The sequence below is a fragment of the Octopus bimaculoides genome, chromosome 3 (genome assembly GCF_001194135.2).
Source record: "Octopus bimaculoides isolate UCB-OBI-ISO-001 chromosome 3, ASM119413v2, whole genome shotgun sequence".
Classification (NCBI taxonomy): domain Eukaryota; kingdom Metazoa; phylum Mollusca; class Cephalopoda; order Octopoda; family Octopodidae; genus Octopus; species Octopus bimaculoides.
Window position 1 is genome coordinate 23,162,396 of NC_068983.1, and position 26,595 is coordinate 23,188,990.

General features: G+C 36.5%; 1 protein-coding gene across 1 annotated transcript in view; it reads right to left on the bottom strand.

The window, feature by feature from the left end:
• Positions 1 to 26,595, bottom strand: part of LOC106877835 (DNA polymerase subunit gamma-1-like) — a 43,046-nt gene continuing 16,451 nt past the window's right edge. Inside the window, 18 exon segments of the mRNA XM_052966087.1 lie at positions 1 to 152; positions 1,074 to 1,191; positions 4,318 to 4,569; positions 6,702 to 6,816; positions 7,672 to 7,701; positions 8,751 to 8,890; positions 9,540 to 9,646; positions 10,267 to 10,402; positions 12,059 to 12,176; positions 13,696 to 13,749; positions 14,489 to 14,649; positions 16,141 to 16,236; positions 18,017 to 18,170; positions 18,711 to 19,010; positions 21,598 to 21,716; positions 22,587 to 22,662; positions 24,377 to 24,559; positions 25,244 to 25,351. Of these exon segments, the coding sequence (XP_052822047.1) occupies positions 28 to 152; positions 1,074 to 1,191; positions 4,318 to 4,569; positions 6,702 to 6,816; positions 7,672 to 7,701; positions 8,751 to 8,890; positions 9,540 to 9,646; positions 10,267 to 10,402; positions 12,059 to 12,176; positions 13,696 to 13,749; positions 14,489 to 14,649; positions 16,141 to 16,236; positions 18,017 to 18,170; positions 18,711 to 19,010; positions 21,598 to 21,716; positions 22,587 to 22,662; positions 24,377 to 24,559; positions 25,244 to 25,351 (2,392 nt within the window). The 3' untranslated portion in view covers positions 1 to 27.

Below are 26,595 nucleotides of genomic sequence, written 5' to 3' on the forward strand. Positions count from 1 at the left end.
TTTTCAAAAAATATACAATTTTATTCCTCATATCTGTACAGCTTGTTTTGATATCTTTTGGATAATGTTATTCTGAGACTTTTGGCGGCTTCTTTTGGGTGACAAAGATGAGTTGGTTTTCTCTAACACACTATAAATGTCCAATGATTCACCTGTGGCAAATAAATCAATTGAAAAGATCATTCTGGGGTGGTGGGGTGGATGCAATGGTAATCAAAATGGATATAAATATACTGCTACTTTCCATTAAAATTATTATCCAGATAGGTGTACAAATATTTTGTTACTCTAGGAGTGATGGTGTAGAGCTGTGCTACACAATGTAGCAATTTAGTCTTAACTGTTGACACAATACACTTTGTATAATGCTCAGCAGGGTATTCCTCTAAGGTGCAAATTTTAACAAGCAAGAGTTTGAAACCATGCTGCATTTTTGAACTGCAACAGATTGCCCATTTGGCTAGTTCTAGCATTCACCCTAGATGTAATAAAAAAAAAAAAAAATTCCTTTTTGTCTTCTATTATATATCATCCATGAACAATTTATTAAAACGCTTTTTTATTGAATCTCCAGTTAATGATTCTCATTACATATCTGCACTAATGTATTTTTCTAAAACTTGGTCTAAGGAAGAGGTACAGTGCTCATGGTTTTGTATTTCCTACCCAATGAGGATTTAAGAGGGATCCCAGAAATTGACAATGAAGGGAAAGACAGGGGTTGGCTTGGGGTAGGAGCTGTTTGTAACTTCCTAATTCAGAAGAACAAACTGTTTTAGTAACAGCTGAAGAGACCCAGAACATGCAACATGTGGGGTGGTTGTAAGATGTTCATGGTTTACAAATTCTTTCAGGTGGGGCCCAAATGTAATGTAGCAGCTACTCTGTCTCAAATATAAGTCCTATTTGTGCTTTGTAAAATGTCAGGCATGGTTAGTTACAAATTTTCTGGTTGGAAGAACCCTAGAGAAAGAAATGTGTCTTGTGCCTTAATTAGAAACATTATCGAAACATTTTGTCCAAATATTAAACTTGTGGCTTTTATGTTAACCTTTATGAAAAAGTTACCTTACCAAATGGAATATTATAACCAGTTTCCAGTCCATGAGGGTTAGAAGGAGTTACACAATTTAAATCCACTTCTTTCCTAAGGCACGTGTCAATATCAACAGCACTGAAGAAGGCTACAGACTAAAAATAAAAACAAAGATTATTATTTAAATGAAACAATTTAAAATTTTTTTTTTTTTTGATAATCTGAAAGATAAACGCAAGTTATATAGCTAGGTTACAAATGGTAACAAGGATTCTGACAAATCAGTTGATTGAGGCAGTTAATTGGTTACTAATTAACTAATAGTAATAAGAAATTAAACAGAACCATCGTGTGTTTCTTATTGGCAAAATGATCCTCTCAAAATGTGCATTTCGATACGTGATTTATACATTAAGTACCAACCACTTCACAGTGTGCTGGGTGCTGCATGGACACTTACGTAGCACCTCCAGAAGGACCAGTCTTAACACTTTTGCTGTGGACTATGGGTCTTCATGAGTACAGCAAGGTGCCAGGCATCTTGGTCCTTTATCATCTCGCCGGAAAGGTTCAGCGTCCTGAGGTTGTTCTTCAGTACTTTATCCCACTTCCATGTGCTCTATTTATTATGAGATATCAGCACTTCTTTATGAAGCTGTTGGCATCAATCTTATCTTCATTTTAATGTCCACTTTTCCATGCTCGCATAAGTCAGGCAAAGTTTATTGAGGTAGGTTTTCTATGCCTGGATGCCCTTTCTGTCACTAACCCTTACTTGATTCCAAGCAGGGTAATATCCCTATGTTTTTGTAGAATACTGCAAATGAATGAAACTGCTTGTATGACAGTGACACTCATTTACAACAGTCATGTGGATTTGGTAGACAGAAACTGAAACGCTCATCATGTATATATTTGTGTTTGTCCCTCACCTCCACTGCTTGACAACCAGTGTTGGTGTATTTATGTCCCTGTAACTCAGTGGTTTCGCAAAAGAAACGGACAGAATAATTACCAAGCTGGAAAAAACCCAAAAACCTACAGAGGTCAATTCATTCAACTAAAAGTTCTTCAAGGCAAAACCTCAACACAGTAGCAATCTGATGACTGAAACAAGTAAAAGGTAAATGAAATACAGGTGTATGATACAACAGTCATGTGATATCAAGACAAACCCATGCATTATATATACATATATGACAGGCTTTTTTTAGTTTCTAACTACCAAAACCATTCACAAGGCTTTTGTTGGTCTGGGGCTAAAATAAAAGAAACTTGCCCATGATAAAACACAGACTGAACCAGAAAACGTGATTCAGAAACAAACTTCTTAACCACAAATACATACATATATATACAATAATTAATCAGGCAAACCGATGATCAAAGGCATGACATTCCAACCGTGTCTATCCTCTCTTTCTTCTTTTTATAGTTAAAGTGTATATGGGACTATTTAATGCATAAGATGGTATGGTAGTGGCTCTTAAATGACGCACTGAAAATTGTTTTTTTAAAAGGATTTCAGGTCTTAGAAAATCCATACAAATGAGTGTCTTAGAAAATGCCTTATTCATAATTTTGTTATACCTAGTATGATCAATAAAACAAAGTAAACAGTTTGCTAAATTGTTAACTGTTTTTTTTTCCTTACTTTATACACAAAAGTGGCCACTAATAATTTTTTTTATCTCCAGGGTGCCACACAGGTGGAGAACCACAGCGGTGAGGATTGATATAAAGGAGATTTGGTTGCTATTTCTAACAAAGTGGGCAACTATCTAAGGGTTTCTTCATTGCTACAACACTGATTTCCTGAAACCTTTGATTCAAAAGCCTTTTCCAGACTATTGATTTTTCGAAACTAGAGGTGGTCACCTCTAAAGCCTGTTGTGTATATATCTGTGTGTCTGTTTGTCCCTCACCCCCACAGCTTGTGTTTATGCTCCCATAACTTAGTGGTTCAACAAAAAGACCGAGAGAATAAGTGCATCATCATCATCGTTTAACGTCCATTTTCCATGCTGGCATGGGTCGGACAAAATAATGCAGGCTTAAAAAAAAGTACTGGGGTCGATTCATTCAACTAAAAGTTTTTTGAGGTGGTGCCCCAGCATGGCCTCAGTCTAATGACTGAAACAAGTAAAATATGAATGAAATACAGGTGCTTGTACATTAGAAATTATACATGTTTATTAAGAGTGTACTGTGCAAGGTACAGTAAACTGGTGGCTGTGGGAATTTGAAATCCTTGCTTGTAAACTAGAGCATATTGTAAGAAGTTTTGCCTCTTCAAATGTGCACCATTAATGGTTTATTAGTTAACTAGTTGACTAATAGTATGGTTTCAAATTTTGGCACAAGGCCAGCAAGTCTGGGTGAGAGAGTAAGTTGATTGTATGAACCCCAGTGCTCAACTGGTACAGATTTTATTGACCCCAAAAGGATGAAAGGCAAAGTCGACCTTAGTGGAATTTGAAGTCAGATCATAAAGACAGATGAATTTCTTATTTCTTTACTGCCCACAAGGGGCTAAACATAGAGAGGACAAACAAGGGATTAAGTCGATTACATCGACCCCAGTGCGTAACTGGTATTTAATTTATTGACCCTGAAAGGATGAAAGGCAAAGTCGACCTCGGCGGAATTTGAACTCAGAACGTAGCGGCAGACGAAATACAGCTAAGTATTTTGCCCGGCATGCTAACGTTTCTGCCAGCTCGCCGATGAATTTCTACTAAGTGTTTTGACAGGCATGCTAATGATTCTGCCAGCTCTCCACCCACCTTGTTTTTAGTTGACTAATAATAATGAAAAGAAATTGAATAGGTCAAGTATATCTTTCTTATTGGCAAAATTACCCTCTCAAGATACATGTTTCAATACATGGTTTTATAACAAGAGCCAGTGCCGCTGGACTGTGCAGGTGGCACGTAAAATACACCATTTTGAGCGTGGCTGTTGCCAGTACTGCCTGACTGGCCTTCGTGCTGGTGGCACATAAAAGCACCCTCTACACTCTCGGAGTGGTTGGCATTAGGAAGGGCATCCAGCTGTAGAAACTCTGCCAGATCAGATTGGAGCCTGGTGCAGCCATCTGGTTCACCAGTCCTCAGTCAAATCGTCCAACACATGCTAGCATGGAAAGTGGACGTTAAATGATGATGAACCTTGCAAAAATAAAAAAAGCAAAATCACTTTTTATAGTATTACTGTAAAGTTGGTGTTATACTTGTAATGTTTTAGTTTGAAATGAGAGAAGGAAATGTTTCAAAGCAAACCTGTGGTAAATCTGGAATTCCTAGTTTGTGTGCACACATGCAGCGTGTAAAGAGATTGGTGATTTGCAGTGCTAAAGCTGCCCGATAGCGATCTTCTCGGCGTACCAGGTAACGTACTTCATCATGAATACTAATGGAAAAACGACCATCAATTGAATACTCTTCCAGAAGCCATTTCATGGAGACTAGCATCAAATGAAGATAATCGACAGCTGAACTTTGAACTGCCCAGTTGATCCGGCTGTTCATAAACTTGAGAAGAGAAAACAAGAGGCTAAGACAGTTTTAAACAAATAATGGAATTAATGTTATATTGAATTATTTCTTATGATTACAATCAATACCAATATAACTTTGTATTATATCTTATCTTTGTCTTATTACATACATTTCAATTACCTTATATGTGAATCAGGGATGTCTTAGCTACATTATAAGCCCTGGGAAAATGAATGTATTGGGCCCTGCAGTACTTATTACAACAAGCAACAGAATACAGAGTTTCTGTGGATTTGTCTAGCTCTAAGTTTTATTTATCATTTCAGCATTGCCATTCTCCTTCAGCCAAGAACTATCTAACTTACCTTATTATAGAAACAAAAAAAACACACCAGCATAGATTGTATGGGTCTGAAATTTTTAGGATATTTTAATACTGTGAATTTTGGTTCACTTTTCAACACAAATTATGAAGTTGAAACAGAATATATAAATTAAGCAACATGTAACATGGAATGTTTAAGAGAACATGTATAGCTTCTAGAAAGGTTTGAATTCATGAATTTTGAGGCCACAAATCCTTACTTACTTAGACTTTTATCTCAATAAAAATGATTTTGAGATTTTCAAATTTATATTGAGAGATCACCAATAGAGTTAAGTGTAATATGTTGTTTAATCTCAGGCCAACCCTGATCATGCAGTTATGACCAACTTGTCTTTTTCTTAAGACATAGTAATGCTATTTAAGGGAGATTTGACAATTATTTCCAGTAGGATGAAAAACTGCATAGAGGGTCTTTGATGGCTTGTGTAAATGAAGTGATTTTCTGGTTTTGTTTCATGTAGCATGGTACTGAATCCAAGCAGAGATTCAAATTCATCATACAAGAATACAATTTAGACTTATATTCTCTCCACTGTAAATTCTATTTCTCTAACCCCAGAGATTCTGATGTGGCCACCACTAAAATATATAAACATATAAAAATCATCATCATTTGGCAACTCCAGTCAAAAATGACCTCACAACTTATCAGAGCTCACGAAACGGCACTGTCACACCAAGGTCTTGAATGTTTTTCCCAAATCTCTCGTGGTAACCTCTGGATAAGAGATTTGCAACTTTTCCCAGTAGCTGACCAAGGTCTCCAAAGGACAGATGATGATTCTAACTCATCTTTTCCCTAAAGCAGTACCCAGCAAAATGCACTTTTGTTGTCTCTCTGTTTACGAGTGGGAAAGTCCCTTGAATTTCTTTTTGTGTTAGATGTATTTTCCACAAAAGATTTTATACTTCTTGTAGAAATTAAGTGAACAACCATCTGATCATTTCTGAAGCTTTGAAGAAAATGTTCATGTTTCTGAACTGGCACAATAAAACACAAAAGATATTGATTTTACAAATCAACTTAAATTCTACAACATCCACTGGTCTTGAAAAACCATGAATCAGTGCCTGGAGAATTTTGTGGCAGCTGCTGATTGATAGTAGTGCAGCATCTGCTATCCAAACATTGGCCAATTTGTTGTAAGTTGACCATGTTATTGCCTTCCAGGTGAGAACATCTTTTCTGAGTTCATCACACATAAGGTATTTAAAGTGATAAATGGCAAGATAGTGTAGAAAAGACATGTCCAGATTGTCATACTGTACATCCATACAATTCATCACTACATGTCAGATTGTGCAGTGTGGTTTACAGCTACACTGAAGGATGGAATAAATGGAACAACTGCTTACTACATGTGTGCCATAGGCCTGCACAATTAGAGCTGACTTGGGGTTATGTAACCTCATTAACCCTTAAATTGTAGGGAAAAAAAGGTTGCATGAATGTGTGTCAAACAGGTGAAAAACAACCAATATCTTTCTCTTGAAAGCATTTTTTATATTTAATATTGTCAGTCTCTCACACAATAAAATTTACTATCTCACTATCAAAAGGTGGCATGAAATATTCACTTTCCTTGATGATAACCACATCTATGTAAAATTTTTGAAACATCAATTGACCATATCCACTATACTCTAATGAAACATTAATTGATGTCTGCTGTTTAAGGGTTAATAGATAAAATCTGTAGATTCAAGGGTTAAGACTTATTTGAACTCAAAATAGCATTTCTATTGTTTCTGCTAGAATAAGGAAAACCATATTTACATCCCCAGAAACTTGCTTTGGTTCTAATGCTTCACTGATTCGACAGCCCAAAACTGGAGTCACTGGTTGAGCATCCCTGGCAATTTCCTCTAATTTGTTAAACATGAAGCTTTCACTGAAACATAAACAGTTAGAAGTCTAGTTAAGAAACTGGCAATCCATATTAGTACAATTTTCACATTAAGCTATAGAGAAAACACTTAACCAAGGTGCCATTGTGGGACTGCGACCCAAAACCATGTGGTTGTCAAGCGTACTTCATAACCATACTACTATAATGGTGAATGCGTGTGTGTGTGTGAGTGCTTACATTGTGACCTACAATCAGCATTCTCTGTTGTCATTTCCCAGTCAACAAATCAAATGATAGCTCTGGGCTTTCACAGACATGCAGTGGTATGAAAACCTTTGCCTGAACAACTGGCAAGGGTTAGCAACAGAAGGGGTATCTGGCTGTAAAACAATATGTATTTGTATGTTGAATAACTTAATGATGTCATAAATAGAAATCACTAAAATAGGTAAAGGGGCAGATATTAATGACTAAAACGCCCCAGCATGCTACAGTCTAATGACTGAAACAAGTATATGAATAAACATGCTGGCATGGAAAAACCCAAACATAAAAATAAACAAATTTGTATTGGTTTTTTTTTGTTGCTTAGTCCCAAAAAGGAAGAAAGAACTAGACTTGTTATTAGGATTTCCAGGAATAGTGGGAGGAAGTTACCTGCAGACAAGAGGCATGAACTGGCATTATACAGAGCAAGGGATTATTTAGTCTACTACCTAACAAGAGTGAAGGATTAGGTCCACTGCCCAAGAACAAAAATAATCCTTCTGATTATTAACTTCCATACATTTTTCATCAACCAAATGAAAATAAACAAATAGTCACACTAACATGCTAGCTCAAAGTAAGTTACCAACAACAACAAAAGCAGCAAGAAAAGAATCTAGAGATACATACCTGCCTCCAACCCAACTTCCAGTCTCAGGGCTGAAATAAGAAATAAATAAAACTATTAAAAATTAACTCATGTTAAATTTACTTTCTCTCTCTGATATATATATATATATATATATATTGTTCAAATTTATAGAAAAACTAAAGACAAAGACAGGTGTAGCAACAACAAGAAAGTGTATTAGTTTGACACAAAGTTTTCATCGTTCTCAAAACAATCATGGAGATCTTGTGCAAATGAAACCTGAGTGTCTTTTTGGTCAGCTAAAAGCAATTTTGGCACAAACTTGGCAGACATGCATCTCGTACCCAAATCTTCAGTGATAATGAACTGAACCGTAACTAATCTGCACATCCTCTGATAACTCACAGATGGTGATTCAACGATTTCCACTCACAGCTGCACACTCATCTGCGATGTTTTTCTCAGTTCTATTGGTTGTGGGTCTCTCAGAACGTTTGTCACTATCAACATTTTTTCAGCCATCTTGGAAATGTCTGAACCACTCATGTGGCTCATACACTCCTCTCCATACACTTTCTGCAACTTTGCATAGATCTCTGAGCAAGTATAACCATGACAACTTTCTCAAAAGGAACTCAGCCACTTTGCCTCTGTGAGGCCCAATGCTCAAAAGGAACTTAGCCACTTTGCCTCCATGAGCCTCAACACTCAAAAGGTGCTCTTTATGTGCCACCAGCATTAGCCATGACTACGATTTCACATGGCTAGCCGGGTCTTCTCAAGCACAGCATATTGCCAAAGGTCTCAGTCAACTGTGAGGACAGTCACACGTTTACTTTGCCTCTGTGAGGCTCAAAGTTCGAAGATCATGCTTCACCACTTCGTCCCACGTCTTCCTGGGTCTATCTCTACCACAGGTTCCCTCTGTAGTTAGAGATCGGCACTTCTTTACACAGCCAGCTGTCCTCGTCCATATAATTGACTAAGTCCTTGAAGACGGTAAGTACCCAGCATTACCACAGTTGAAAGACAAATTAATAAACGATTTTCTTTTTTTAAATCAACTTTTACAAGAACAATAAAGGATTTTTCAGTCAGAAGAATAAAATTTACTTACTCTCTATTTCCTTTTGTAGCTGTAAACAACTTCTTAATCTTAGACTGTGATTCACGATAGCTTAACCGGTGGTTAAACTGTAACAAGAGCTGTTCTGCAAATTTATGACCAGCTCCATAGATCCGGCTATAGTTGAAAACCTGAAACAGCCAACAACAATGACAAATATTAAGACACTTCGTATCTACTTAAAAATTGTTAGTGCTAGTCAGGTTTTAAAATACACACTCATCGAGTTGGGAGCCACAACAGGAGTACTGTTCCTACATCTGAGATATTGAGACAGCTATGCATGCACATGCACGCACCCACCCACACACACACAAAAGTCATTCTGGAATACATTAACAAAGAAAGGTCACCCAACTGATTGGTATGAAGTTGCTCACTGACGCATTCCTGCTTCTGTCCTATGGAAATGCTGTCTCCTCTCTTTGCTTTTTCTCTCTCTCTCTCTCTCTCTCTCTCTCTCTATATATATATATATATATATATATAAATACATTTCTAAATCTCTGAGAGAGATTTATGCAGTAGTGATGTGATAAAGTAGTTGTATGCTGTCAACTTAATGTGACAGTCCCATGAAGGGAATAATACTACTGCTATTTAGCCCTAGGAGGCAGCACCACCACTTAGCTAAGCCTGCATCATTAAATGTTCACTCTTCCTGCTCAAATGGGTCAGGCAGAATTTGTTGAGGTAGATTTTCTACAGCTGGACTATCTTTTAAAAAAATGTAAAAATCTGAAATTCAAAGAAAAAATATGGATAAAAATGATGCATTACCTTGGCATGGTCTCGGCTGATACCAACCAATTCTGCAGTTTTGCTGTGCATGTCTGTTCCTTCAGATTTTTTACCTTGCAGTGTCATCCAACTTAAGGCAGTGCAGCCTACAAACAGTGAAGAATAAAGATAGGAGATTCAAGCCTAAAAATGTCACTTTAAGCATCCTGATTTTTAGAGTATACTCGTTAGTCATCATAGATACTTCTATCGTATAAGCTTACTTGATAAGGGTTGGCAGGGCTATGAAACAAGTGATTTATAGTTAGACATAAAAAGCTTCATCATAGATACTTTTATGATATAAGTTTATTTGATAAGGATTGGTAGGGCTATGAAACAAAGTTAATCATAATAATATTCTGATAGGCACAGGCATGGCTGTTCGGCTATAGAGTTGTTTCAAGTTCTATCTCACTGAGTGACATCGCAAATGAGTGTCTTTCTACAATAGCTATGAGTTGACCAATGCTGTGAGAGTGGTATCAATAAATGGAAACAGTATGGAAGACCAGTAGAATAATGGAATCATTTCCTCAAAAACAGGTAAGGGTTGATGACTGGAAGGGTATTTGGCCATAAAATGCTACTTCAAATAAGTCTCCATCCAACCCATGCAACCATGGAAAACTAGACATAAAATGAACAAAGATACCATCATTTATTTAGTTCTTTGAGACATAATACAGAAAAGAAAGAACAAAAGAACTCAACAAATTGCTCTTACCATGCAACTGAGTGAAAAAGGAATCCCCAATTAGAGATGCTAACCACAGCTCCTGAGAATCCACATCAGCACCAACAAAGCAATACCCAGGTGGTGATTGCACCATTCCTTTTAGTTCACTTCCAATACGATCTTTCTGAAACATTTAAATGAGAACTAAATTCATTAGCAGCAAGTTATTTTTTTCTAACGATTTCAAGGATATAATTTTGAAAAACAACTCTGGATCATAAAAAATAATCAATGCCGACTAATATAAGGACATCCTTCTTATACCAGCCCACTGTGACCACCTCTAGGTCTATGATACAAACTTCCTGCTTTAAAGTGACCTTAGTTAAAACCTTCCATCAAAATGCCATGTCAGTTTATGTTCCAGATACAAAGTTATTTAACTAAATTCTTCATTATTTTCAGAAGTAATTGAAGCAAAAGCAATGTATTTCATCATCATCATCATCATCATCATCATCATCGTTTAACGTCCGCTTTTCATGCTAGCATGGGTTGGACGATTTGACTGAGGACTAGTGAAACCGGATGGCAACACCAGGCTCCAGTCTGATTTGGCAGAGTTTCTACAGCTGGATGCCCTTCCTAACGCCAACCAGCTGTAATAATAAATGTAATAATAAAATGTAATAATAAATGTAATAATAAAAGGGTTAAATAAAATGGATCTAGCAACTTAACATCAAAACTATACATTCTAACAGGCCAAGAGTTGTAATATATCTAGTCTGTGAGCCTAAATATTTATCTTTTTCCTTCCTTCAATTCCTTTTCTTTTTCCTTCCTTCAAATCTATATTCATTCTTATAGATGAAGGTATGGCTGTATGGTTAAGGAGTTTACTTCACAACCACATGGTTTTCGGCTCATTTCTGCTGCATGGAACTATGAAACCTTAAGCAGCCTAATGCTTTGTGAATGAAACTCATGCTCACTCTCATATAATGTGAAGTGACAATGTATCTTCTCTACAGCAAGAAATCTGTTCCTGTCCTTTCTATCACACCTCTTAACACCTAGTATATAACTGCCTCCTTCTCTACTGCACTCTCACTCAGGAATGTCTTTAGTCTTGCTAGTTACATGGTGACCTCACTAATGCTGGTGCAATGAAAACAGCAACCAGTACATTCAATAAAATGGTTGGCATTAGGAAGATCATCTTGCCATAGAAACCATGTTGAAGTACACAGTGAAGCATTATGCAATCCTCCAACTTGTCACACCCTGTTGAACCATCCAGCCCATGACAGCATAGTATATGGATATTGCAAGACAATAATAATGATGATAAATACATACACACACACGTGTGTGTGTGTGTGTTTGTGTGTGTGTGTGTTTGTGTGTGTGTTTGTGTGTGTGTGTCGGTGTCTTGATATTGCTGATGTTGAAGTGTAAAAAACCAGTATCAATGCTTAGGTAGCAGTGTCATTATTGGTGTCTGCCACAAAAGCATATCCAGCTGTTGAGTATTTCATCACATGTGGAGCCTGGTGTAGCCATCTGGTTTCACCAGTCTTCAGTCAAATCGTCCAATCCATGCTAGCATGGAAAGCAGACGTTAAACGATGATGATGATGAAAGACCGAGGAAATAAGTATTTTACTTGTAAACAAGTAAGGGCTGGCAAAAGGATGGACACCTGACTTTAGAATACTGCCTGAACAGGTTTCATCCAACCCATGCCAGCATGGAAACAACAACATAAAACTGATGATGAAAATGATGATTAAAACTAGAAGCTACTACTTGTAAAATGAAATCAAAAGATACATACAAAAACGTTGCTGGCTGTCAGCCATGTTGGTTCAACAGCACGTCGAGTAACAGTACCGACTGGAATAATCCGAGGTACAATGGCACCATACTGCTTAACAACTGAATATTCTTTGTTCCTTTAATGAACATATAAAATTTAAAATATCAATTAAAAGCAGAAATATAATAACGGTAGTTTGTTTCAAAGGAAATCATCTTACTCCCCCCCCCAAAAAGGGTTGGGGAGGCTGAGTGGTGGGGAACTACTGGCTACTACTAACTAGTTGAAAATATGAGGTCAAACTCTGCCCTTGGTAGTGATTTATAGCAAGACATATAAAAAGCTTCACTTTCTTTTTTCATCAATGTAATTCAATTCAATAATAGAGCTTGATATTAACCACAAATTGAAGGTGTCAAGCTGGCAGAATCGCTAGCACGCCGAGAGAAATGCTTAGCGGTATTTCGTCTGTCTTTATGTTCTGAGTTCAAATTCCACCGAGGTCGACTTTGCCTTTCATCCTTTCGGGGTCGATAAATTAAGTACCAGTTGCATACTGGGGTCGATCTAATCAACTGGCCCCTCCCCCCAAAATTTCGGGCCTTGTGCCTAGAGTAGAAAAGGATATTAACCACAAATCTGGAATCAAAATGATAATGACTCTGAAATTCATGTACAATCTTGCTGTAGCTTGACAACTTTTGTTGAATATTTCATAGTAACATTAACTATTTTCAATAAATGTATTTCCTAATGCTTTATCGAAGGTTAAATTAAACCTGCAGATAATATATATGATAAAAAGAAAAGAGCAATGTCTATAGACCCTCATTTAAACATCTCAAATTATTATGGCAAAAAACAGAGTGATAGATTAAGTACCAAACTTTAAGATATGTACAAGGGTCACTTTGATCAATTAAACCCTTCAAGGCAGTGCCCCAGCATGGCAATAGTCTGGTGAGAAAAGAGTATGTATATATTTAATGGCTCTTGTGTTAATTTTAGAAAATGAGGGTTATAGCTGTTTGATAAGAGGAGGACTGAAAACTTGATGGGGATGCTGGAGTGGAGGAATCAGTAGAATGGCTGGCAAGGGCGAATGGAGTGTGGTGGTACGGGCATGTGTTGAGGAGGGATGAAGAGCATGTTGTGAGGAGGATGCTAGAGTTTGAGGTGAATGGACGGCAAAAGTGAGGTAGACCGAGGAAAATGTGGAAGGGACAGGTGGAGGGGGAGATTGAGGGGGGTGGGGGATTGAGAATGGAGGATGCCTAAAACTGAGCAAAATGGCAAGATGGTGTAAGGATGGTTGCTATGGCATTGTGGTAGATCCTGCCACCCCGGTTAACGGGGACAAAACCTGAATTCAAAATGATGGATGGAAGGATGGATATGGACTAGTTGATTTTATACACACATACATAAGTAAAGACATCTACTAGAGTGGCCTAAGCTAAAAAAATAAATAAATAAATAAATAAAAAACAGAACAAGCCCTAGAAGTCAAACTATACATATACTGCTAGTGATTACACCAAGTGAAATCTGAACAAATTCAATTATCAAAAGACTCTAAAAATGTTTCACTAGTTTCTTAACTACACAGGCATGCCTGTGTAATTAAAATAAAATTCAATTTGTTAGAGACCTACCTAATAACTGCAGGAGGAAGTTCACTGTGCTTTGCCCAAACAACCATTTGTGACCTAATAAGCCAAAAATAAAAATTATAACAATTTATATTCCCTTTTCCACAGAAGAGTTCTTAGACAAGTTCTTTGGGTAGATTTGTAATGAGAATTGAAAGAATCTAACATTTCTTCTTCCAAGAGAGAGAGAATATAGAGAAATGTCATGAATATCTAAGTAGATGGTTCTAATAGAGCACTATTTTTCACTGTTTTCCCAATTTTAAATGGAATGCAAATTGCTCCATCAAACTTGCTTGATGCATAGTCCTCAGGACCAAGTTCTCTCAAGAAGCAACAAACCTCAATAAATATTGGAACAAGAATAATATGTAGTTGGTTACAAAATTGTGATTAAAATTTTATTATTTTATAAAGACAAACTTTATTACATTTCTTTTCTATAAATGGCTTTTCTAAATAGTTAGAGGTAACTGACATAACAGTATTTCCATTCATCTACCATTATTGGTGAATTTGATTTGTGAAACTAAATTTTCTTGGATTTGTTGTAATTATTTTTCCCAACTCTTCTCTGCTCTGTCACTTCATCTTTTACCATACAATCTACAACTATGAGATACCTCCCTTGAAAAGTGTATGAGTACCGTTCGTAGGCTGATATGTAAGACAGGTGGTTACACATAAGACAGGTGGTAACCTATAATTAAACAACAATAAAACCAGTAATTACACTGTTAACTCCTAAATTAATTAAATATAAATTATTCAATGGTTCAAAAATAAATTTATTTACTCAATTCTTTTCTGGTTATTCTTCCAGTAAGAGCACAACTTGCTAATAAGGAGCACAGCATTAGCATAATCACCACCAGCAGAAGCCCTTAATGTGCCATCTGTAACTTTCTTTAAGTAATCCTTTGCCAATATATTTCCCACTCTTTTATTCTTACCATCCTACGTATACAAAAGAAAGAAACCAATGATAAGGACAAAAAATATTTAATCAATGAAGAAAAAACAAAAGTGAAATAGCCAAGGTTGTATAAGCAAATGAAGGAGTTTATATATATAGTTGCTTGACATGTTAGAAAAAAATGCAATCAGATCTCCCTCAAACCACATTTTATTGTTTTAAATAAAGGATACATTGGATATTTTTTTTTTCCAAAAAGATGAAAGGTAAAGTTGACTTCAGCAGGATTTGAACTCAGAGTGACCAGAGTGCCTGAATTCTGCCACATGAAAAAACACTGGTGATGGTGTCATGTAAAAAGCACCCAGTACACTCTGTAAAGTGGATGGCATTAGGAAGGTTACCTAGCTGTAGAAACCAAGCCAAAACAGACTATGAAACCTGGTGTGGCCTCTGGCCTTGCCAGCTCCAGTCAAGCTGTCCAACCCATGCCAGAATGGAAAATGGATGTTGAATGATGATATATATATATATATATATATAGCAGGATGGTCACAGGTGGAATGCCTTTGACCATAGATATGCCCAATCTGTTCAACAACAACTTAATTTAGTTTTGTTTACACCTACATAACCACAACTATGATTTAGATATATCCAATTTATCTTGCAGGTATTGTTTGCAACAGTCTATATTTAAATCAAATATACATATTTTCTTCAGGTCCTTCCATTGCTCATTAATTCTGTAATGAGCCATTAATCTCAAAGCGTATCAGCCAGATGTTGGTGCAGCCATCTCTCTAGCCATTAATCCTGGATTTTTTGATAGATCAAAGGTGAGCAGATTGAGAAGATGACTGTTCATGACTACATAGGTACCTAAAACAGTTAGCAAAAGCATGGTATATGATACCGAGCTAATTCTCACTACTGTATACCTGTGAGACATGGAGAGTGTATGAATGCTATGCCAAAAAACTAAACCACTTCCACATGAACTGCTTGAGAAAGCTGTTGAAAACTACCTAGCAAGGCAAGATCCCAGAAATAGAGGTCCTCTCTTGAGCTGATCTTCCAAACACAGTGCTGAGGAGAGGGCAACTCAGGTGTGCAGGCCACCTTGCTTGAATGCCTGACACACAACTCATCCTGCTTGGCAAAAATGCACCAACAGACATTCTACCTACTACAAACAGAACAAGATTACAAAGAAAACATGAACTGCACAAATCCAGAGCCAACTCCTTGCCTTCAGTCCCAGCAGACCACCAGAGCCTTCTGAGCATGCATTGGACTGATTTGCTACAGCAGACACACTGTGACCTATTTTCTCCCATGTGATGTCCAAGTTCATTGTCGACATAGACAGACAAACTAATAACTCACTCATGAGTCACAATTAGCTATATTGAACTTGATCATAGCTTGAACATGAATCTCTTTGAACAATCAGATTTGACACCAGACTAAACAAACATCTAAAACTGTCAAGCAAAATGCAAGTCTAAATTATCTTGAAAAATAATTACTTTGTGTGGAATTTTAAAGAAATAAACTGGAATATTTTCAATAATGAAAGGCCCTTCTCCAGTGTGGTATGCAGGATGACTGTTTCTGTCATAATTCTGTAAAGAAACAAAGAAATATATGTACTTGATATATTGAAGTAGATTATAGTTTCTAAAGACTGCATGTGTCACCAAGTGAGTTCATAGAGAAGAATAAAATGACATTCATTAAAGCTGAAATCACTAAAATGTATGCTAACATAACAGGTATATAAAAGTGTTCAATAAATAATTAAGTTTTAAATGAAAATAGTCACTAATGGTGGTTGACATCTTTTGCAATGATTTCATAACTGATATTTAAAAGAAAAAAGATTTTACTCCAAAAAAGGCTTCACCACAGTTAGACTAAGGCTGGAAGAAATAAATTAAAAGATACTATTGCTAGGAATGTCATAAGCCAATCTCAAGTCAAAGTCTTCTATGAGGTTATAAGGTTATAGTACCAATAAAAGATCTTCTTCGGTTATAAATGTACCTAGAAAGTTCCCCTCTGATGTACAACTCCAAGCAAGTTTATGAAAGACCAGCAGTCTCTCATACATACCAGCCTCCTCTCTCCAAGACACCAATGTTATCCAAAGGAAAGGCAAAGACTGGTACAGTTTGGCATCAGTGACACCACAATTCATTTCTACAGCTGAGTAAACTGGAGCAATGTGAAATAAAGTGTCTTGCTCAAGAACACAGTACACAGCCTGGTCTGGAAATCAAACTCACCATCTCATGACTATGAGCCTGTCGCTCTAACCACCGAGCCATGCACCTCCACCAATAGTTTAGTGGATAAAGCATGGAGTGCAACGTCATAGATTCTGAGTTCATAAGGTGAGATGTGATTGCGTGGTAAGAAATTTGCTTCCCAATCACATGGCTTTGGATTCAGTCCTGCTGCATGGTACCTTGGACCAACCAATGCCTGTCAGTGAATCTGGTAGAATGGAAACTGAAAGAAGCCCATGATAAGTGTGTGGGGGTGGTGGGGGTGCGCACGCATATTTCCCGGTCTTGACATAACAAGATTGTTGTAAATTAAAGTCATTCATTTCCAATATCCTGCAAAAACATGTCAGGCCATGGTGAAATAAATAAATTGCTTGGAAACAGGTAATGGAGTTGGCAGCAGGAAGAGCATCCAGCCAGTGAAAAATCTGCTTCAATAAACTCCATTTGACTTACATGTGCATGGAAAAGTGGATTTTAAAAAGTAGATGATGATATGATTTCCAAAGCAAGTATTTTATAGCACCTCTAAGAAGTGTTTATTGTGTGAAACAGTTTTCAATGCTACCTATCATCTTCATCATCATTTAATGTCCATTTTCCATGCTGGTATGGGTTGGACAGTTTGACAGAAGCTGGCCAGGCCAAGAGGCTGCACCAGGCTCCATTGTCTGTTCTGGCACAGTTTCTATGGCTAGATGCCCTTCCTAACATCAACCACTCCACAGACTCTACTGGGTGTTTTTTATGTGGCACCAGTACTGGCATCAACTCTGCTGTGACAGACAAGCCTTCCTGAGTACAGCAAGGCACCAGATATCTCGTCCCTTTGTTATCTCCTACATAAAGCTCAGTATCTTTAGATCAGCCTTCAATATTTCGTCCCATGTCTTCCTGGATCTCTCTCTTCTACAAGCTTCATTCACTTTAAGTGATTGGTACTTCTGTATGCAACTGTCAAAGCAATATTAGAATTGTCTAAAAGAGAAAAGTCTTTCTCATGTACAGAATTGAGAACTATGTCAGTGTTTTAAAGAGTTCCTGCAGCTAAAAGTATCATTTATCAAATGTGTGGGGAAAAAAGAAAACTTTCTCTGAGCAAAAAACTCCTTACCTTCGAAAATCCAGCTTTTCGCCAATGTTTGTTTTTCTCTTTGGCATCCATACATTTATCATCACTGTAGTTCATGCAGGAATGAATATTCTCTTTTAACACTGTGGATGATGCAGAAGTCTTGGACATGTTGTTACACAGTTGAAGAAATTGCCTAAAATTCAATTTTAAAAGTGATTACAAAAACAACAAATAAAATTAAACCTTTAGCATTCAGAACTACTCTGTCAAATGTAATGTTTATATTTTTTTATCTTTTACTCGTTTCAGTCATTAGACTGTGGCCATGCTGGGGCACCACCTTTTGGCCAGATATAGCCAGTTTAAACGCTAAAGAGTTTTCAAACAAATTGCTCCTAGGACTTATAATTTTTAAGTCAGGTACTTATTTATTCCATTGTTCTCTTTTGCTGGATCACTAAGTAATGGGGATGTAAACAAACCAGCACTGGGTGTCAAGTGGTGATGAAAACACACACACACAGTGGACTTCCACACAGTTACCATATACATTCACAAGGCAATAGTTATCCCGGGGCTTTAACAGAAGACACTTGTCCAAGGCGCAATGCAATGGGATTGAACCCAAAATCACATGAATGCAAAGCAACTTCTTAACCACTCATCCATGCCTGCAGCTATGTATTTATAAATGAAATATGCTTACAATAAAAGAAAAAGTATTATCACTTACTCAATAGGAAATTTTGGTTCAATATTCCCTTCGTCTTCGTCATTTCCATCTTCAAATTCCTCGTTATCTACAATTAAAACATCAGGACATTCAGCAGATGTATCTTTGGACTGTTGAGAAGGATGAACATGGTCTTTAGGTACAAGATAACCCCATCCATATTTATCATCAAAATGCACAGGATAACCATCCCATGTAAGACGGAGTAATTTTGGTGTGATTCGTAGTTGAGGTGTTATTAGTGATGGTCCTGCCTCCCAGTCAGGCGCATTCATTCGGGGACAAAGTTTCCGATACCACCTGTGAGAACAGAAAAATAAAGCTTAATTACATCAACAATACAACTGAGTGAAAATACCTCATGGGAACATATTGCTTACTCAATACAAATATAATAGGGTCTCATATTCAATATTGAGTTGAAAAATTATAACCAACCAAAATTAACCAAGTAATTACTACACAAAAGTTCCGTCAAGAAAGTTTTAAAATCTTAATTCACTTGTTGCTTCTACTACTTCCTCTACAAACGTTTAACCCTTTCACCGAGAAATTAAATTTCATGTTATTCCAGTAATGAAGTTACATCACCATCATGATGATCATCACCATTTAGCATTTGTTTTCCATGCTGGCATGGGTTGGATAGTTTAACTGGAATTGGTAAGCTAGAGAGCTGCACCAGGCTCCAGTCTGTTTTGGCTTGGATTCTACAGCTGGGTACCCCCACTAATGCCAACAACTCCATAGAGTGTAAATATCTACCAAAAAATAAAATTGTTTTCTTCTGCAGGTCACCATTGCCTCAATAAACTTGACAGATTTCATGTTCAGGAGAAAGAAAAAAAGGTTCTTTACTTCTAAAAAGTTTGAAAACCCCTGATTTAGGATGTATGTGGTTGTAGCAGCAACAGTTTTCTCCTAGATGTGGGAAGTGTATATCCATTGTGGATCACCCTTGAGCTTTGGACTCAACAACTGATGGGGCTGGAATTTGTTAATCTCTTCTCTTTTACTTGTTTCAGTCATTTGACTGCGGCCATGCTGGAGCACTGCCTTTAGTTGAGAAAATCGACCCCAGGACTTATTCTTTGTAAGCCTAGTACTTATTCAATCGGTCTCTTTTTGCCGAACCGTTAAGTTACGGGGACGTAAACACACCAGCATCGGTTGTCAAGCGATGGCGGGGGGACAAACACAGGCACAAAAACATACACACATATATAAATATATATATATATATACCTACATATATACGACGGGCTTCTTTCAGTTTCTGTCTACCAAATCCACTCAAGGCTTTGGTCGGCCCGAGGCTATAGTAGAAGACACTTGCCCAAGGTGCCACGCAGTGCGACTGAACCCGGAACCATGTGGTTGGTAAGCAAGCTACTTACCACACAGCCACTCCTGCGCCTTTGATATTTATTTTTAATTTTTAACTAAATGTATTAAAATCTTTAGAAAGGAATACTGAAAAAGATGAATAGTTCCAATAATTATCAACATTCTAATAGAGGGTGATATTATTAATGTTTTGTAAAGGCTCGGAAACTTTTTAGAAGTAAAGAACCTTTTTTTCTTTATCCTGAACATGAAATCTGTCAAGTTTATTGAGGCAATGGTGACCTGCAGAAGAAAACAATTTATATTTCAGGCTTTACCTTAGGGACCCCCTTATAAACGCTTATGAAATTTATACATAAATATTTGCTTAAAATAACATATATTTTTACATTTATTTATTTAACAGTATTTAACAAATAGGTTTATTGTCAATTAAAAGATTTCGATTAAAAAACATATATAAAATCAAATTGCCCACTATATTGTCAATCCTTTCAACATACAGTATCAATTTTCTAGAATTCCCCACTTCCCATGCATTCCTGGAATCATCAACTTTCAGTTGTTCAAAACGAACACCAACCACATGAATATTATCAATCATGGAAGGCCATGCAAATGTCATTAAGTGGAATCTCTTCTTTTTGTCTAAACAATTAAATAACACATTATTAAATAATCAAATACTTCACGAGTGGAATTCTGCTTTACACACAGCATATAACCTCTTGTAACTTCTTTATTTTTTGGAATTTTCAGAAAAGTTTTACAAATTTGTGCTCCACACTCTGGAATTCATACAACTATGCAATAAAAAAAAAAATAATAAAAATTCTTTTTTAAATTCTAAATTATGATTTAGCTGTTATTTTTAGCACATCTCATGAAATACACATGAAATACATTCGAGTGAGATCGTTGCCAGTGCCGCTGGACTGGCTCCTGTGCAGATGGCACGTAAAATACACCATTTTGAGCATGGCCATTGCCAGTACCGCCTGACTGGCCTTCATGCTGGTGGCACGTAAAAGTACCGACTACACTCTTGGAGTGGTTGGCATTAGGAAAGGGCATCCAGCTGTAGAAACTCTGCCAAATTAGATTGGAGCCTGGTGTAGCCATCTGGTTCGCCAGTCCTTAGTCAAATCGTCCAACCCATGCTAGCATGGAAAGCAGACGTTAAATGATTATGATCACCTTATATTGTCCTCATTTGTTTGTCACTGACATATTGAGGTTTTTCAGTATCTTTCTCCCAATAAACACATTTAATGGTCTATTGCTAGTATTTAAGCCAAAAATTCTGACTGTATTTTAACCTGCTATTTTAAAAATAAAAAAGATTTTTTTTTTTAATTTTGTAAAATTAAAAAAAAATTTTTTTTTTGGCATAGTCATATGAATTTTTGTGTGTAGAACAGATTCTGAAACATTTTCTGAAAATTTCCCCAAATCAAAATGTTATGAGGGATAATATGCCATACATAAAGCAGAATTCTGTCATTTCATGTTTAAAAAAGTAATTTCCAAATTATCTTACTCAGGATATCCTGGTTTGTGAGTGGGCCGTTTGTACAAAGAAGAGGCTGTTGAGAGGATTTTCTGAAACACAGTTTCAAATTCATCATCTGACTCATCAAGACTAACTGAAACTTTTTTCTAAAAAAAGAGAAAAACAAAGAAAATAAATAATGCAACAAATGGCAAAATAAAACTAATAAATTAGTCATAAAAAGCAAATATATCTTTATGGAAAACAGACGTTAAATAAATGATGGTCCTGCCCCATGCTGGGGCAACACCTTGAAGAATTTGGAGTCAAATGTATTGATCCCAGTACTTATTATTTTCATTTTTAAAGCCTGATACTTATTCTATCAGAGCAAATCAACCCCAGTACTTATTCTAATGGTCTCTTTTGCCGAACCGCTAAGTTACAGGGACATAAACACACCAGCATCGGTTGTCAAGCGATGGTGGGGGGACAAACACAAACACACAAATATATAATTTGCAGTCCATGGGAAGAGCCGTTTTAACGATGCGTCCTACCCAGCTCTTCGAAACGCCGGTGTTAAAACGGGGGTAGCTGATGAAGGAAAATGTTCTCTATGTGGCTTGTGTGTTTTCTGTACTCTGATTATCATTATTTTCTTGTCTACGTTTTGTTTGCAATGTCCTGTACCCAGATATGCACCTATACATACAGGTGGATGTCGGTATGCACATACCTGTACGTATATATGCATATACTCATTTACTATTTGTTTTTATATATATATATATATATATATACAACGGGCTTCATTCAGTTTCCATCTACCAAATCATCCACTCACAAGGCTTTGGTTGGCCTGAAGCTATAGTAGAAGATACTTGCCCAAGGTGCCATGCTGGGGCACTGCATTGAAGAATTTATTTTAGCTGAATAAATCGACCGCAGTCCTTATTTGTTTTTAAAGCCTGGTACTTATTCTAACGGTCTCTTTTGCCAAACTTCTATGTTTTATATATATGACAATTACTTACCTTAGCTGGAAGTTTCTTCATTTTAAATTTTGCAACAGACCAATCTAAATCCCACAGCCAAATATCATCTTTATATCTATGTTAATGAAAGAAGATAAAAAACAAAATTTACAAACTTACATAGCAATGTAAAGTTGTGTGTATAAAAGTATAAAGTTATCTATAGACTTAAACCAATATTCAGTTTAACATAACTACATGGCAATCGGGTGCCTTTAATTGCATGTACTCCATTGCAAGAACTTGGGGGTAGATTTTCAATCTAAAAGTAACTCTCTGTTTTACCCATCAGCTTCATGCGTCTTGGAAAAATTCATGGGTGCTGCCTTCTACCTTTACTGACTATATTATTGTTTAGGTAATTCTCTGCTGAGTCTTCCAGAGATGCTTCCAGCCACCTCAGTCCTCCATACATCTTGTTAACTTGTCAGGAGTTTCTAGTGCTACATCTTCCTTTAGAGTAGTCACAGGAAAACTGCAACCTGCGGGGCATGTGTAACAACTAACTTGAATTTTTTTTTAGTAATGCAGCCCACCTGCTGATAAGACATGTCTCATGCAGGTCACTTCCCAAAGAGGGTTGTCCAAGCCTGCTTTAGAACATTCATATATGTTGGCATGGGATGCTCTTTCCTTTGACATTATGTTGGTTTCCATAGCACCAGCTGCCTGTCAGGCTGGAAACTCCTGGTGTCTCTGACAATAACAACATAGCCTTATTCTTCTGATAGTTTTTTTCACTCAAACCTAGCTACCTCCAATACATACAATTGTTACTAACAAGCTTTGACAAAGGCAGGTTAAAAAAAATAATACAATAGTTAAATTAGGGTTAACATATAGAAAGCATAAAAAAAATCTGACAAGAAATAAATATGTAAGTAGAAAACAAACAATATGAGTCTATTATTAATTACATTTGTATTTTTCCAGCAAGTATGGATGACAACTCCAGTTATGTTTTATTCTTATTCTGACCTTCTCTGCAAAGCATAACATTTATTTATCTGCATTAAACATGTTAACACCTAAGCACCTACTGCTTTTCATGTAGCTACAATCTTTAAATTACAAATTTTATACCATTAACCTTGTTTAAAAAAACCACCAATACCAATACCAACCGCCATAACAAGAGAATGAATGAGCCTCTTGTTGATCGCTCAACCTACTAGAAATAGCAGTCAAATCTCACTCATATCAGATCCTACTGTCTGAGAGAAAACTGAGTGAACAAGGGAGCCTTTATGTGGTTGCTCAATTTGTTAGAAACAATAACCAAATCTCTCTCATATCACACTTGAGTGTTTTAAAAAAAAAAACACATTTGACAGTATAGTGTTAGATTGACAAAACAAACACCTTTGATCATGAGTGACTCAAGGTTAAACAACAACAAAGTCAAACTGGATAATGTAGTTCTAGATAGGCATAGGCAACCTTCTTCAAGAAGTGAGCCACATGAAACATGGCTGAGCATTAGGCGGGCCACACTATTAAAGAAATTCAAGGTAATTTTTTGTTGATATGCCATTCATAAAGTCTCAGGAGCTGCAGTTTGCTCATGACTGTTCTAGATATATAAACTTGAAGAATATAAAATGGATGGTCATTGCTAGAATATCTTCTGTTCAATCAGAACTGAGGAGGGGGGCAAAACAACAGCATCCATAAGAAGAAACACCAAAACATAGCCAAACAAATCTAAAGATATAGTTTTCAATAACACAACTTTGTTGACTTAACATTTTTTAAAACAGATTGTAAAAAAACAAAAGAAGATAAATAACCTATTATTATGCAAAAGTTCACAAGCTGAATCAGCCAGCTGGATTAACAACAATTTCAGCTCTCTCTGATAATCATTATAGCTATCATTAGCTCTCTGTTTGTAGAGTTCCCAGTTTTGATTAATTGGCAGGTAGGCATTGCCCATCTCCAGCATACCAGATAATGTAACAGGATGAGGAAACCTAATAAAAGAAGAAAGTAGTTGTTAAATTATGTACATTTTGTCAGTTGTAAAGCCGATTTCTTTTCTCTTCTACTTTTTTCAGTCACTGGACTATGGCCATACTGAAGTACTACCTTGAAAGCCTTAGTTGAACAAATCAACCCATATACCTATTTTTAAGTCTGGGACTTATTATATCATTCTCTTTTGCAGAACTGCTAATTCATGGGGATGTGAACAAACCAACACCAGTTGTCAAGCAGTGTGTATGTGGGGAGTGGGGTTACAAAAATACACAGATCAATAGTATAAGTACCAGACTTTAATATGAATAAGTACTGAGGTTGATTTGTTAGACTAAAACTCTTCAAAGCAGTGCCCCAGCATGGCCACAATCCAATGACTGACAGGAAAGGCAGTGAAGAGGTAGTGCCATTACCGCATGGTTAGAATACCTCATGGTATTTGTTTCAATAAGGGATGGCAACGGAAAGAACATCCAAATAAAATCCTACTTCAAATAACTCTCTGTTGAAACCAATGACAGTATTGTAAAGAAAATAGATGTTAAACAAATGAATGAGTGGACAACTCCTGATGAACGATTTTAGAAGATATTTTAAATAATTTTAGCTGTAGAAGGAGAATATATAAGTGAACACTTTTATGCAAGGTGCAAAAACAAAATTCTTTTCGTACTAACCGGCTAAGAAATTTGGGCCAAAGTTCTGTGAAAACATCATGTGTAGCAACAACATCTTTGGAACAATATGACATCAAGCTCTAGAAAAGAAAATTTTGATCAAAGAGAATGAAACAAAAATTTAAAAGCTTTCACTACTTTACTATATTGGTCAACTGGTTCCTAAATACAATGACTAATACTAATTAGAAACCAACAGCATTTTCTTGTGATATTAGTGTTTCCATTCAGAAATTCTTGTAGCTGTGTTAGCAAAACAAAATGAAGATCAGAGGTACTATTGCTACTGCTCTACTATAATGCTATTGTATTATGCGCTATTGTGAATATTGGCATCACAGATGGGTAACTCAAAGAATTGCTGCTGTCCCATAGAGATCTATTTGATCAAAATCAACTGATTATCATCATCACCATCATCATTATTTAATGCCCATGTTCCATGCTGGTATGGGTCAGGCAGCGTGACAAAATCCAATGAGCCAAAGATAGCATCATGCTTCTGTGTCTTCTTTGGCTGGTTTCTATGGTTGGATGCCCTTCCTAACACCAAGTACTTTACAGCATATACTAGGTGCTTTTGCTATGCCAGCAGCTCTAGAGAGGCTGCCATGGAGTGTGCAAGACTACAAACTCCAAGGGGGTAACATAAGGTAGGATTTGATGAGTAAAAGTATGAGAGAAAAGGGCCAGAGTAGAACAGGTTTCTTGCTCTAGAGGAGCTACACAACTACTCACATTTTATTAGACAAAGTGGAAGTGATTGGGTGGAGTTGGAAACTGATATAAAAAGTGGTGATGAGGTGCCAGGAAGGGCCTTCAAGGTATGAAGTGAGTAGGAATGACAATCTCTGTAATAAGAACTGTATATTATTTACACCATTTCATGTTTCATTGCCTGAAAATAAATTGCATGCATTCCCAAAGTAGATTTATGGATATTTATTCACTTAACCCATTACCTACCAGTGATCTCATATGAGATCACTTAAAAATTACAAATTTCGTAATTATCTGTCAATATTTACAAATATCTAACCTTTTTGCTATATCTACTAGGTATATTTCTCTGATATTCAAATGAGGTTTGCTAATTTTTCACCCAATATCTCGCTTATTTCTATCTAAAATGTTATTTTGGAATGTTATTTTGATCATTCCAACGTGTTTCTAAGGCTGTTTTATGCTAGAAATCAAAGTTTCATAAAAAAATTCCAGTTAATAGAATTATGGGAGGTAATGGGTTAAGAGTGGATTTTTTCTTAAACCCTATCACTTAACTTATTTTATTATTGTTTATTTTTTGCTTTTTTGAAATGTCTTCAGACTTTTGTGATTTGAGTATCAGAGAT